The 15,287-nt window shown below is 47.4% G+C and overlaps 1 protein-coding gene across 1 annotated transcript in view; it reads right to left on the reverse strand.

The window, feature by feature from the left end:
- The window catches only part of ATRN (attractin), a 149,133-nt gene that overhangs the window by 72,337 nt on the left and 61,509 nt on the right, over positions 1 to 15,287 (reverse strand). Inside the window, exons 11-19 of the mRNA XM_054633262.2 lie at positions 13,685 to 13,769; positions 11,872 to 12,101; positions 10,588 to 10,709; positions 9,936 to 10,074; positions 7,721 to 7,902; positions 5,395 to 5,611; positions 4,076 to 4,261; positions 2,437 to 2,670; positions 1,641 to 1,778 (exon numbers count right to left, since the gene is read on the reverse strand). Coding sequence (XP_054489237.2) covers positions 1,641 to 1,778; positions 2,437 to 2,670; positions 4,076 to 4,261; positions 5,395 to 5,611; positions 7,721 to 7,902; positions 9,936 to 10,074; positions 10,588 to 10,709; positions 11,872 to 12,101; positions 13,685 to 13,769 — 1,533 coding nt within the window. The remainder of the gene's footprint in view (positions 1 to 1,640; positions 1,779 to 2,436; positions 2,671 to 4,075; positions 4,262 to 5,394; positions 5,612 to 7,720; positions 7,903 to 9,935; positions 10,075 to 10,587; positions 10,710 to 11,871; positions 12,102 to 13,684; positions 13,770 to 15,287) is intronic.

The following is a 15,287-nucleotide window of genomic DNA, read 5'->3' on the forward strand; positions in this document are numbered from 1 at the left end:
ACTGGGACTGAGGCACCTACAGCAAGTGTGCTAGTGACACAAACTGGAAAGGTCAGCATGCAGGAGGGGAGGGGGACATCCAGACACATCTAGATGGCCCCCAACAGTACCTGGATAGCACAATGGGGGCCTGGACAGACCAGAGACACGGGACTGTGTGAACCTCATGAAGTTACACGAGGCCAAGTGCAGAGTCCAGCATGGGGCTGGAGCAAGGCAGAGCACAACCACAGGATGGATGGGGAATGGCTGGAGAGCAGCCCTGGGGAGAAGGAGCTGGGGGTGCTGCTGGGTGAGAGCTGGACATGATCCAGCCCAGAGCCCCCCGTGCCTGGGCTGATCCCAGCGTGGGCAGCAGGGGAGGGGGGACTCTGTCCCTGTGCCCCTCCCTGAGGTGAGAGCCCACCTGCAGAGCTGCCCCAGCCCTGGGGCCAACAGCAGGAGGACGTGGAGCTGCTGGAGAGAGCCCAGAGGAGGCCCCGGAGCTGCTGCAGGGCTGGAGCCCCTCTGCTCTGGAGCCAGGCTGGCAGAGCTGGGAATGTTCCCCTGGAGAAGGGAAGGCTCCAGGCAGAGCTCAGAGCCCCTGGCAGGGCCTGCAGGGGCTCCAGGAGAGCTGCAGAGGGGCTGGGGACAAGGCCTGCAGGGACAGGAGCCAGGGAATGGCTCCCACTGCCAGAGGGCAGGGCTGGATGGGATCTTGGCAATGAGGAATTGTTCCCTGGCAGGGTGGGCAGGCCCTGGCACAGGTGCCCAGAGCAGCTGTGGCTGCCCCTGGATCCCTGGCAGTGCCCAAGGCCAGGCTGGACATTGGGGCTTGGAGCAGCCTGGGGCAGTGGGAGGTGTCCCTGCCCACAGCAGGGAATTGGAATGAGATGAGTTTTATGGTCCCTTCCGACCCAAACCGTTTGATGATTCTTTGATTAAATCTCTTAGGAGCAAGAAGCACCTTCCCTCACTTCTGCACCTCTCACAGCCTGGTCTCTGGTTTACAGTTGGTCTCCACATGCCACAGCACTGAAAAATTCACAGCAGTTCAAAACTATGCCACAAGGTTGCAGGTCAAAACTCCAAGTCTTCCATGTGTATTTGTCAATATTAAATTGGTCTTTCAAGGAAGACTTTTTCCCAGTTTGTTAACTAGATCTTGCACAGCTGAAAATGGTTCTTTGTGCCAAAGAGTCCCAAAGCACTTCACAAACTGAAATGCAATTTTAACAGGGTTCTCTTAATCCTCAAGTGAAATCCAGCCAAGTCTTCAATGAAACACTGCAAGCCTTTATGAAGCAGACAATTTTAACTATAAATACAGAACACATTAACCAAAAGGAATAGAAGGTGAAACTTAGATAAGCAGAAATTTGTTCATGACATTTGGATCAACACTGTTTCTTTTAAATACAGGATCATCAAACACTAAAATACAGACATTTTTCACTGTGGTCATTCCAAGTTTAGAAAGGAGGCTATAAAATCCTCTTTACGTGCAGTGAAAGGAATTCCACTCATCAGTTTGAGTGTCTTTGATTTGAAGAAACAAGAACTGAGCCTCGCCCGCAGGAAGGAAAGCATGAATTATCAGGATATAATGTGTGTTAGGCCAGCAGAGGAATGAGCAGAGTGGGAGCTCAGGGTGCACTTACGCTGGCAGGTGCCCCCGTTGGTGGGGTCCCCGTAGTAGCCCGAGATGCAGGTCTCACAGTGCCTGCCCGTGGTCAGGTTCTCACACTTCTCACAGACGCTCTCGTTCACACACCGGCTGTGCCCGTTACACTGACACGCTGTAGGAAACAGCAAACAGCAAAACTCTGACTGCTGGGGCTCAAACACAGCTCACAGAGACCCTCAGAAGCTGCGCTGTGCAGGGCACAAATGGAACCATTTCATGCACCTTCCTGAGAGCTTCTCGTCTCTTGCTAGCAATACATGGGCCCAAAGACAGGTGTATATCAAAAAATGGAATTTAGAGCAACACACTGAAAACTGAACTGCAAAACATTACATGCACATTGGACTGGAAGCTGCTGGTGGGATGAATTTACAAGGAACGGGGAGGGGAGTGTTGGTTTTGTGCCAAAAACTTTAGTTTAAAATCATCCTAAGCATTATTAACACTTAAAACGACCTTCAAAGGAAGATTTGCCTTTCTTTCAAACAGACTTAAAATAAATAAACAAACAAAAGTTAAAATCTCGTAAAGATCTGTAGGGAAAGGAAAAATTTCTCCCAAGTAATAAATAATAATGTCTTCATGCAGCAAACCTGTGCAGCTCAGCTGCTTCACAGCCCCTTCCGTCTCCAAGTGTGTAATTCCTGCTTATATTCCACATTCTCCCCCCTCCATTAACAGGAGGGAACACGAGACACCACCACAGTCCTAAGAACTCTCTCCCCTTGCACTCAGTGCAAACGCTGGACAGTGAAACGCTGCTCGTTTACCTGGACACTGGATGAAGGACCAGTTGTAGCTGGTGTCGGCAGGACACATGCTGACATTGAGAACAGGCTCCAGGCTGTGCTTGCCTGGCGTGGCTGGCGTGGGCATCCTGACCGGCCCCCGGTAGGAGCCCTCCATGCACCTGCCCTTGCCGGTGTTGCTGGGATCCGTGCACCACCCGCAGCCCGGCTGCTCCAGGCACTGAGCACACGTGCAGTAGCCTGAGCAGTTTTCAGCTACAAAAAAAACAAACCAAGATACAAAATTGTGGAATAAATCACTATCTCAAACACAGGCAACAAAAAATGCAGAATCTATATTTTTATCTCACCAAAATATTTATCTCATCAAATCTAGAAATATTTATTCTGATATTCACAGCAATATATTCATTCCTATCAACATATTTATTCCAGAGTCTAAGGAAACTATTAACAAAGGTTCCAATAGTCAATGAGTTACAAAACAGCACAACACACACAGAGGTTTTTCAAACCATTACACGCCACCCTCTAACACCAGAGGTTAATGTTCCCTCTACAAAACATCTCTGATTTATTTAAAATAGATCGGATGATCAAATGGGCCATCTGGAGGCAAAGGCTAGAAACCAGCCAGTTTAGTCACTTGGAGCCTCTTCCTACCACATTTCAGTATCACATGCTATTATTTCAAGTATTTATCTGAGGCAAAAAGCATAGAATACAAATAGAATAAAATTCCACCCTTTAGCCCCTCCATTCTCTAATGGGATTGGATTTTAGGGGTGACAAACTCTTTACATGCTAAAACTTTTTCTATTTCTTTCCCTAGACCATCTTGAAAAATATTTTCTGGATTCTTGGTGTTGCAAGATAGGCATATTTTCTATTTTGATGTTTAAATAGACAATATTTGCCTTCAAAAAGAAAAAAAAGTTTGTTTTTCATTATTTTAGCTTACTCATCTCCTGCCTGATGCTTCCTCCAACTTTTGACCTCTGGCAATATGGGAAGTTCATACTTTCATGTTCCTTAAATTCATTTTCTTCATCTCATATTTTGCAACATTTTGAGCTACTTGTAATGCCCCTGCTCACACCCAGCTCCTAAAGAATTCAACATAAATAAAATAATTTCTACATCTTCACTTGTTTTTAGTTTTTAGGCCCTTTTACTCCAGTTTGAAAGGAAAATACACTATTCCAAAGTGCCATGAAGCTTTTGCAGTTTGCTCTCATCTACCGAAAAGGGGCAAAAAAGTAAATAATTTCTTTAAAATGAGGTAGGAATTCCTACTTACAGTCTGTAAGTAGACAATACTTCAGAATAAAACACTTGTGTAAACCCTGATTTGGATTTGATAACAGGCAATTGCAGAATGCTTCGGGTTGGAAAGAGGCCGTGTTGTTCCACCCGGCCATGGGCACCCGCTGGAGCAGGGTGCACCAAGCCCATCCAGCCTGGCCTCATCCCCTCCATCCCAGGGATGTCCAGCACACCCCACAGGGCTCTCCACACCCTGCCATGGGCAGGAGCCTCTGGCTGGAGCAGGGTGCTCCAAGCCCCATCCAGCCTGGCCTCGTCCCCTCCATCCCAGGGATGTCCAGCACACCCCACAGGGCCCCCAGGGCCTGTTCCCCAGCCCAGCACCGTGACTCACGGGGACAGCTGCTCATGGTGTACCACTCCATGCACTGCCCGTAGGGGAAGGAGGCCACGTAGGCGTTGGAGTCCACGCACTGCTGCATGTTGCTGCACCACATGCACTCGGAGCTGCCGCTGGTGCACTCGGCGCAGGCGGCGCGCAGCGCGCACGGCGTGCGGCACTGCTTGGCGCTGTGGTTGGCTGCGGGGAGGACAACATCAGAGTCTGCCAGGAACAGCTGCACCCTGCTCCCGCTGGGAACCGACCTAGGGCCCAGCCCATCCCAGCCCAGCCCTGCCATGGCAGGGACACCTCCCACTGCCCCAGGTGCTCCCAGCCCAGTGTCCAGCCTGGCCTGGGCACTGCCAGGGATCCAGGGGCAGCCACAGCTGCTCTGGGCATGGAGCAGTTGTCTCTTTCTCTGCAGTTCTGCTGATGCATTCCTTAGTTACCCTCCCCAGCAAAGTGCAGGGCAGAGCCCTGTTTTACATGAGCTCACAGGCACATGCTTTAAGTGATTTGATCAGTTACAGACATCAAACGAGCACTGAACTAACTCAGCAGTTTGTAGTCCGAGCCAATGCTTTAAGTTTTGCTTCAAGTGACTGTTCTCAGACCATAAAAGCCAGCACAAAGCTTAAACCCAAATGCTGCAAGTGAAAACATATGGAATTTGAGTTCAGGTTTCACATCCAGGATTCACATCCTGCTCTTCCACAAAGAATGATTTCAACTGCTGCAGTGTACCTAATTTTTTTTTTAATCAACCAACTTCCCTAATACTTTAAGAGGCACTAATTGGTATTCAGAAATGATCAGCTACAATGGAGAATTAACAGACCAAGCCATCTGAAAAGATATGCAGTTTCAATAAAGCTGGAAGACTTTTCCCAAAAGCAAATAGATTGTTTTTTTCAAAGTTCTCATATCTCCGAAGTGTCTTGGCCAATTAATTTCAAACTTTGATAAAATCCTCCTCTGGCTACATAGCAGGGGAGGGGAAAAAGGGGAATTCAATCAGAAAGTTACTATTAATTTTTTATTTCTTTGAAACAGGAGAATGCTCCATACCATAATTACCCTAAATGTCACATGTAGGTATGCAATTAAGAAAAAAAATAATTAAAATAATGTACTTCAAATATTTTACAGTTAACAGCGCAAATAGTGAGCTATTTTTAAAATTCCCATTTCCTGCATGAAATGCGTACACAAGACTCTTGTTCAGAAGTATTTTTCTTTGGCAAAGTCATAATGCAGCTGGTTTAAAATGTAAAAAATTGCATTCTCTTTACCTTCCAGGAAATAGAAATCAAGCAGACAGCTGCTGTTACCTGGCCTTTCACAGACACTGCCGTTGACCTCGTTGATACATGTTGCTGCCTTCAAGCCCTGTTGGGAAGGCTCAGCTAAATATCCACAAAATCCAGCATCACTGGGTTCACTGGGGAGCCACTGGACGAGGGTGTTGGTGAAGGGGGACATGTCTTCCCAGCACCAATAGGACACATTGATTTTCCTCAGTCCAACCCAAGGAGTCAAAGTTTTGGGCTAGAAATAAAAAAGCAGGTCAAATCTGAATTAGTGTTGCTAGCCACAAAATTCATAATATAAAGATCCTATAAGACCACTATTTCTAGTGGCAATTTATTTTTTGGCACACTTTCATTTTGGGGAGGAGCACTGGAGCTCTGTTGATATAATACATGGCTTTACTGCTAAAATAAGTAAACATCACCTACTTCAAACTGATTTTATGCACTTTTATACCCTAGAGCTGCAGCTTCCAACAGCAACAGGGTTACAAAGCAGATCGTGCTAACACCAACATATTTTCTTGTTATTACTAAACATCTACATAGAGTTTACTTGAAAAAGAAGCACCTGCAAAGCAGAGCCTCCCTCAGCACAGCCACCAGTGCTCCCAGCCCCAGTGCCAGCCTGGCCTTGGGCACTGCCAGGGATCCACAGACAGCCCCAGCTGCTCTGGGCACCCTGTGCCAGGACCTGCCCACCCTGCCAGGGAACAATTCCTCATTCCCAAGATCCCATCCAGCCCTGCCCTCTGGCTCTGGGAGCCATTCCCTGGCTCCTGTCCCTGCAGGCCTTGTCCCCAGCCCCTCTGCAGCTCTCCTGGAGCCCCTGCAGGCCCTGCCAGGGGCTCTGAGCTCTGCCTGGAGCCTTCCCTTCTCCAGGGCAACATTCCCAGCTCTGCCAGCCTGGCTCCAGAGCAGAGGGGCTCCAGCCCTGCAGCAGCTCCGGGGCCTCCTCTGGGCTCTCTCCAGCAGCTCCACGTCCTCCTGCTGTTGGCCCCAGGGCTGGGGCAGCTCTGCAGGTGGGACCTTAGGAATGAGGAATTGGAGGGAGGGGCACAGGGACAGAGTCCCCCCTCCCCTGCTGCCCACGCTGGGATCAGCTCAGGATACACTTTCCCACCTTATAAGCATTCTATCCTAATATCCATTAAAACAGGCTCCTAGTCTCTTTAGGCTCACTTTTCAAAGGACTCTGTGGGTGGAAAAAGAACCCTGTAAATTAACAATTGCTTTTTACACAGTGTAAAGATTTAAACACTGTGAGGGAAGGGCTACCATGTGTCCTTAGGAGTTGACTCTACGCTCACCTACTGGAATATCCAGAAACACCTGGAGCTGTCAGAATCATGTATTTTTTACAGTATCCCAGGCTTGGCTTCCTAATTTTACAGAAGATTTAATGAACAATCCTGCTTAAACTGCACCCTACCTTTGCTTGGCTAAATTGACTCCCCTCTAAAACACTGTAAATGTTGAAATGCTACTTTAAAATTACAAAAGGCATCAAGGCAGGGAATGTTCTTGTTTTAACAAGAATATTTCTCTTAAGTACTGAAGCATGTTCTCTCTTGAAAAAAAGCAATCCTATTGCCTCCAACCTCATTTTTCTTAGAGAAAATGCTTCCCACAGTGGCCTCTGGGACCCAGGAGTTGTTATTCTGATGTGCCATCAGGCCACAGCAGCTTTCCAGGCTAATCCAGGATTTTAGAAGAGATGCACAGCATCATTCTTTGTTAGGGCTGTAATACCACCTGTACAACCTGCCCTGAACATCTCCCTTCTTCTCCCAGGGACTGGAAAAAATTTGTATTTATTTCATTGATGCATGAAGAGGGAAAAATTCCAATTTGCTTCTCCCTGGGCCTGACAGAAAAGCACCTGCCACTAAATGACACCCAAATAACACCCAATAAGCCAAGCAGCTCTGTGGAGTGAGAAGGTGACATTTTAAACAGCTGCTTTTCTGAGTGCAGTAAATAACTCAACACTTTACATTAAACACCTCCAGTGCCCCAAAGGGGCTTTTATTTATCAAATATTGTGCACAGGCCAGCAGAGGGCTCCTGCTGCAGTCCGGTATTCCACCCGGGAAATGCAGGTGTGATTTCAGCACAGAAAGTGATCTCTCTAAGGCACTGTGTATGTTTATGTTCATCCTTTCCATTTACATTCTCTACAATTTCAGCTCAGAAGCACCCAGAGGGTACACTGAATTGCAAAAGAAAATCAGTTGGTTTTGGTTAAGAGGCATTTCCATTGTGTACAGAGCACACAATATTCCAGCAAGGACTTCTCCACAGCCACGGCTTTATAACGCAAGGGACAGACAAGAGAGGCACTCACCGAAGACTGAATCTTCTGCAGCTCCTTCAGAACAAATTCCACCTTCTTCTGGGTGGTGAGAGAAGCCAGTAAAGCACCGTTGGACCTACAGGACAGTTTGGCATGATCGTAGTTCTCCTTGGCGTTGGTGATCCTCAGGCAGGAGTTGCCAACCAAATGCCAGTTTGTTCCACAGATATTTTCTGGGGGACAAGAAAGGGAAAGAAACTAAACCCAGAGATGCAGGTGACCTTCCCAACAATCAAGGTAGTGAAACAACCATTGAAAAACATGAGCCCAGGTGGGAAAGGGGCCAGTGGCCCCTGGGCTGTGCCAGTTCTGGGGTGGCAGCAGGGTCAGGGCAGTGCCACAGGGTCCCTGTGCTGGCACTGCCGGGGCACCTCCCGTGCTGGGGCAGCTCTGGAGAGCCCTGGAGGGCTGGAGCGTGGCCAGGGCAGGAACAGAGCTGGGCAGGGGCTGCAGAATCCCTGAGGGAGCCGGGCAGGGGCTGCAGAATCCCTGAGGGAGCTGGGCAGGGGCTGCAGAATCCCTGAGGGAGCCGGGCAGGGGCTGCAGAATCCCTGAGGGAGCTGGGCAGGGGCTGCAGAATCCCTGAGGGAGCTGGGCAGGGGCTCAGCCTGGAGCAAAGGAGGCTCAGGGGGCCCCTGTGGCTCTGCACAGCTCCTGCCAGGAGGGCACAGCCGGGGGGGTCGGGCTCTGCTCCAGGGAGGAGGGGAAATGCCCTTAACTTGTTCCAGGAGAGGTTTAGGTTTTGTAATAGGGAAAATTTCTTCCCTGAAGGTGTTGCCAAGCATTGGAAGGGGCTGCCCAGGTCAGTGCTGGAGTCCCCACCCCTGGAGTGTTCAGAAAATGAGCAGACATGGCCCTTAGTGCTGTGGCTTAGGGCCATGGTGAGGCTGGGACAGAGGCTGATGATGATGATCTTGGAGGTATTTTCCAGCCTTAATGATTCTATGAACCCTACCACCAAGAAATACCCAGAGCCCCATCCCAAGGCAGTATGCCTTAGAGGTGTGCTGAGAAGTCTTGATACATAACAACATTGGAGGAGAAGGAAATCTGTTCAGGGGAGCTGAAGTCTGACATCAGCATTCGTATGTTGTAATCAAAGCACCTATTACAATGTTGAACAGTAAAATTGTTGTAGGAGAAAGAGGGGAAAAAAACAAATTTGTATTTTGTTGATGTCTTGAAGCCACCTACTCACCCAGAGTTGTCAGGGGACGTTTTGGCAGGAGAGGGTTGTTGTGCTAATCCTGTCCACAGCACCAACTACCAGGATTAATCCCTGCTTCAACCGGAGCACAACCCCACTACTGAAGAACTCCTTACACTTTGTGATTAATTATTTCCCTTGCAGAAAAAAACCTCATGGGCATTTCCAATGTGAATTCAGACTTAACAGATGGAAAAGCTCTCAGGTGTCAATTTTTCAGATGAGCTTTTTACACATATGATCAGATCATCCCTTTTTCTATATCAAATAAAACAAGCCACTAAAAGATGTTTTTCTCAATTTCATTGCTCTTCTTCAAAGTCTTCTCATTTTTAAACTGCTGCAGACTGGCAAACACCAGATCTGGACATGTCCAGACCTACCCTGTCCTAGGGGAAGGCTTTCCACATCCACTAAAATGTCCTGTCTCATGGGTTTTCTCCCCTTTCTCTATATTTTATTACCTACAAATGTTAATCACTGAAGATCCTGTATTTCTCTCCCAGTCATTGGGATTAAAAAAAAAAAAATTTCTGCAAGGGAACTAATAACCAACTCCTGTAAGCTCCACTGGAAGCACTCTGATAGGAGAATTCTTCTTAAACACTTCAGGTCTTACTTGCCTCATTTGTCCAGTATGTGCCATTATGCTTTTGCACAACTTTAGTTTCTAAATTAAATAGCATGCATTATTAAATCTAATATCTTGCAGAAGCCTATTATCAACAGCTTTTATCAAATGAAAAGGGAGAGATGACATAGAGCCTAATAATTATACGAGTGATCACAGTCCTCTTCAGACAACTGGGAATGAAAAATATTCCAGCAGACCTGCTGGATTTATTACAAAATAAATGTCATACCAAAGCTGTTATGACTAAACAGCACTATTTGCTCCATCTTAACACTAAAAACTAAAGATTTAGGGTTAAAACCAACAAAAATTTTTAGGAACTCGTGACAACTTTTGGAGTGGGTGAATTTGGTAGCACTACCTACCTGGCAAAGCAATGCACTCCTGATTCCTAGGTTCCCACTGACAGTTTTGATCCATGGCACAGCTTTTACAACTTGTCTTTTTGTTACAGTAATAGGCAGGATTATCCTTAGGACAATTGTCATAGAGAGTAACAGGAACCTAAAATAAATAGCACAGGTGAGACTTTTTCTGATCTCCAGCCATGTGGGTTTATAACAGCCATGATTACAACACTAATATCACAGTCCAGCTCTACAAGGCAATTTATATTTCCAAAAGCTGTGGAACTGGGCACAGCCTGGACTGGTTATCCAAGATAGTCCCCCAAAACACTGCCTGACATGTTTTCTGTACTAAAGCTTTTACAAGAGGGCTATTTTGTTTCTTCTAGGGAAAGCCCTATTGATATCAAACCCAAAATGTGATTAATGAATAATCACCATGGTGAAACCTCCAACTCTTCCCCTGCCCACAGCCATCCTCCTAAATTCATTGTAAAATACCATGCAAAACCCTTGGATCAGATTGAAAAACCTCCAAACATGTGGCACTTTTGAGCTAGATACACACTGAGAATAACAAAACAGGGATCATAACACTGACAGATGGAAATGTGGACATTTGCTATTCCAAAGGGTAAATTTAAACTAGGGAAGTGTTAAGAGCCATTACCTGTTCCTCTGTGCAGTTGTTGTGTGCTGGGATACACTGGTCAGAACACCACTGACAGCTGTTTGTGTTGGCTGTGCAGCTGTAGCAGTCTGTAATCTGATCACATTTTTCATTGTCTACAGCTATTAAAGAAAAAAACCTGCATGACCAAAAACAGGCATTTCCTGACAGAGCTCTAAGAACTTGATTATTTACAGCAAAAGACACAACCAAATAGCAGTGCCTGTAGATTTTCTGTTAGCAACTAAAATCAGGTACTTTCATGTGTTTGAACTGATAGAAGATTGCTTTTATTTACAGCAGCAATCATTTTTAGTGCCCAAGGAGCCCTAAAACACACCACCAGAAAATAATGCACCAAGACATGGAAGCACACGAAGTCAGACACGTTAACAGCCAGGGAAGTGATGCCAGAGGATATCCACAGGGACAGTGGGTGGCCATCCCCCAGCACAGGCCCATCTTCTGCAAGCCTGGCTTTCCAGTGGAGCATTTGCATGGGAAGCTTGAACTTTTCATTCATCTTTCCAATTATTTATTGCCTGCGCTTTGTGAAAATTTACTGTGCATTGGGAACCCAGCAAGGCAATGTCCCTTACATCAGTTTCTATTAAATAATTAAAGGCTGCACATCTGTTACAGAACCAAGGGCTGTATAATGAATGTATCAGGATAAAGTTGTTTAAAATTATCCTAAGGGGAAACACAGGAATCAGACCTTAAAACATTAATTCATTTTATCTTCCTCTATACATAGAATCATAGAATCCCAGAATGGTTTGGGTTGGAAGGGACCTTAAAGATCATCTGGTACCAACCCCCTGCCAAAAAAACAAACTTTTCCTAAAGCAGTATCCCTGCTGTCTCTTTTGAAGAGTACAGGATCACTCCATCAGATCCAGATGCCCTTCCTTGCCCCATGGTGCTCTTCAGCCAATTCTTGGCTCTCACAAGGTCAATTCTTGGAGCAAACATTTACAGAATGATGGTCCAGGCCTGGTCCCTGGCTGGTGATTCTTGTTAGGGATAGAAAAGTAAGTCCAAGAAGCAGGGTAGGAAAAAGATCTCATGAACAAGCAGCTTCAGGAGCAGGAGATAGAAACACCTCCACATCTCCATGACCCCTGGCCAGGGGAAGGGCTCTCAGGACACATGGAAGCCCAACCACAGCCCCCAGTGTAAAACCTGACCTTGGAATGGCACACAATTAACACAGGAGGAGTTGGGAAGGAGAAAAAGCCTGCACACCTTTCAGGAAAGGGAACAGAAAGAAGGGACACCTACCTGGCTTGGGAGGACAGTCTTCAAACACCTTTTGCTGCTGCTCCAGTGTTGCATTTTCCCAGGGGATGCAGTGGGGAGGGCGGGGAGGGCGCAGAGCCCACACACACCTGAGCCCGGGGCCAGCCCCCAGGCAGGATGACTCGTTGCCAAAAGCCTCACATCTCTCAGGTGTGAACTTCAGGATGTCACTCAGGAGGAGGCTGTTGAAGCCTCCAAACACATACATGGTGCTGGACAACATGGAAGCAAAGAGAGAAAAACTCACAGCTGTTTTCATGGACAGAGCACTGCTCCAGTAAATGGGATTTAAGGTCTGAGAGAAGTGTTTTATTATATGCCAGCATATATAAATCCAAATAAATAGCTCTTGGTTAAGAGAGGCACTAAAGAAAAGGTCAGACAAATTTCACTGTTTCAGAGATGCCAGAGAGACTCAACACAGAGTCAAAGCTACTCAAGGTCATTGACCAATGTCCCCCTCCAGCCAAAACTTTGAGGGGACCTGATCAACACGATTATACGTAAAATGCTGAAAAATGTGGGATCCTCTTGTAATCCACACTGGCAAGACACAGAGGAAGGATAAAAACTGGGGAGATTCTACCACAGCATTAAACCAGAGTTCAGAAACTGTGACAAAACATTCTGTTGCTGTCATTCTCTATGCTCCTCTGTAAGAAAACCACACTTTGCATGGCTGGTAACAACTGAGCAGAGTCATTGTGTCAACTAAAAAATCCAAAACAACCCCCAAAGAATTTGTACAGAGAGGAGTGGGGGATTTCAAACCTCCTTCAGTATCTCAGCTGCACCAGAAAAAACACTAAATTTTAACAGTTACACAAAAACGTCACACAAAAATTCTCTATGCATCTGTGTCTGTCAATGCACCTTTAAAAATACGGTGAAGAAGGGCCAAGGCAGCTGAAAAGAGAAGTTCTGGTTAAATCATAAGTACCTGTATTATGACTTTCATTCTATTTTAGAACTTCTGTGAAATAAATTTCTCAAACTTGGTTGTACTGATCCAGTAACAGCTGTTCATCTGGAAGCAGGGATATCACTACAGTCTGTAAGGCTTAACAGCCAAAATCTCACCTAAGATTTCACCCAAATACTGAACATCATGTGCCTGGGGAAGAGCAGCCCCACAGGAAAAGGTGTGTAAAGTGAAACACAGACAAATTTTAAAAAGCATGAGGGAAATTCAGATTTGGAAATAAATGTTGTCAGTGCAGCTAAGAAAGAAGTGTGAAATACATTGAAATGCACAACTATTAAACAACTAAAAAATAGAAATATATATAAAAATAATGACAAAAAATCAAATTATTGAAAAAACTAAGTGAGCTGGTTCAGTTTAGCCCAGTACAGAAGGGCTGATGGGAACAGCTGAATACTAAAGACATTACAAGAGTGAAGATCTGAAAACTTTCAGAGATTCACAGAATAGTTTGGGTGGGAAGGAACCTTAAATCCCACCTCTTTCCACTCCCTGTCATGGGCATGGACACCTTCCACTAGGCCAGGCTGCTCCAAACCCCATCCAACCTGGCCTGGGACCCTTCCAGGGATGGGGCAGCCCAAAGCTCCATGGACAAGAGGGTTAGTGCCAGACCCTCAGCCTGTGCTGCAGTTCCTCATCCACTCATGTCCATGCCCTATAGAACACCTGTGCCCAAAGCCCCAGAAGACCTGTGCCCTCACCTGCTGTAGAGCACAGCAGAGTGCCCAAAGCCCCAGAACCCCTGTGCCCTTACCTGTTGTAGAGCACAGCAGAGTGCCCAAAGCCCCAGAACCCCTGTGCCCTTACCTGTTGTAGAGCACAGCAGAGTGCCCAAACCTGTTAACATCGTGGTGCAGAGCCGGGCGAGGCAGCACAGACCATCGATCACAGGCTGCAAGTGATAAAAACCGTTTCAGAAATGTTTCTCTGGACAACGAACAAGACAATTCACGCAGCAGTTTCCTCCTGAGAGATCCCCGGCACCTGAAATCCTTCAGCAAAGGCCCTGAGGGGCTGGAGTGGCCCTGGCCCTGCCCTGCCCAGGGCAGGAACGGAACTGGGAAGGGCTGCAGAATCCCTGAGGGAGCCGGGCAGGGGCTGCAGAATCCCTGAGGGAGCCGGGCAGGGGCTGCAGAATCCCTGAGGGAGCCAGGCAGGGGCTGCAGAATCCCTGAGGGAGCCGGGCAGGGGCTGCAGAATCCCTGAGGGAGCCGGGCAGGGGCTGCAGAATCCCTGAGGGAGCCGGGCAGGGGCTGCAGAATCCCTGAGGGAGCTGGGACGGGGCTGCAGAATCCCTGAGGGAGCTGGGACGGGGCTGCAGAATCCCTGAGGGAGCTGGGCAGGGGCTGCAGAATCCCTGAGGGAGCTGGGACGGGGCTGCAGAATCCCTGAGGGAGCTGGGCAGGGGCTGGAGAATCCCTGAGGGAGCTGGGCAGGGGCTGCAGAATCCCTGAGGGAGCTGGACAGGGGCTGCAGAATCCCTGAGGGAGCCGGGCAGGGGCTGCAGAATCCCTGAGGGAGCCGGGCAGGGGCTGGAGAATCCCTGAGGGAGCTGGGCAGGGGCTGGAGAATCCCTGAGGGAGCCGGGCAGGGGCTGGAGAATCCCTGAGGGAGCTGGGCAGGGGCTGGAGAATCCCTGAGGGAGCTGGGCAGGGGCTGCAGAATCCCTGAGGGAGCCGGGCAGGGGCTGCAGAATCCCTGAGGGAGCTGGGCAGGGGCTGCAGAATCCCTGAGGGAGCTGGGCAGGGGCTGCAGAATCCCTGAGGGAGCTGGGCAGGGGCTCAGCCTGGAGCAAAGGAGGCTCAGGGGCCCTTGTGGCTCTGCACAGCTCCTGCCAGGAGGGCACAGCCGGGGGAGGCGGGCTCTGCTCCAGGGAACAGGACAAGAAGAAACTGTTTTTCCTCCTTTACTAGTAGGATTTTTCACCATGTAACAAGTTCTGGTTTTATCTGTTTATACATGAATTATTTGTAATTTTGCCCCAAACCAGTATCACTGAGAACAGAGGCTTATCTTTTTTTTTTACTTTTTCCATTGCCATTATGTTCCTAGAGGGCAGATACCCATGTTTTTAAAAATATTTTTCACTCATCATAGCTTAAAGATTTGTGGCTGTTTTTCTCTTTTAATACAATGTTAGATTATTCCATCTTTTTCTATTAGCATAAAATTTATAAGTTCTGCTTCATTTTTCACTTGGTTTCTCAGGTAATTTCTTTCTTTGGGCAGCATGGGAGAAAAAACAACAAATTAAGAAACATCTAGCCCACTGAGCAAAGGAACAGAAGTAGGAAAAGTCAGTCCAATTCATAACACTTAAACTTCATAAAGGGAATGGATCACCTTGGGGGCCAATATCCCAGAGGCACTTGGATGCAATTTATGCAATTAAGACAGAAAAGTCAATCTT

Source organism: Agelaius phoeniceus, chromosome 4 (genome assembly GCF_051311805.1).
Source record: "Agelaius phoeniceus isolate bAgePho1 chromosome 4, bAgePho1.hap1, whole genome shotgun sequence".
Classification (NCBI taxonomy): domain Eukaryota; kingdom Metazoa; phylum Chordata; class Aves; order Passeriformes; family Icteridae; genus Agelaius; species Agelaius phoeniceus.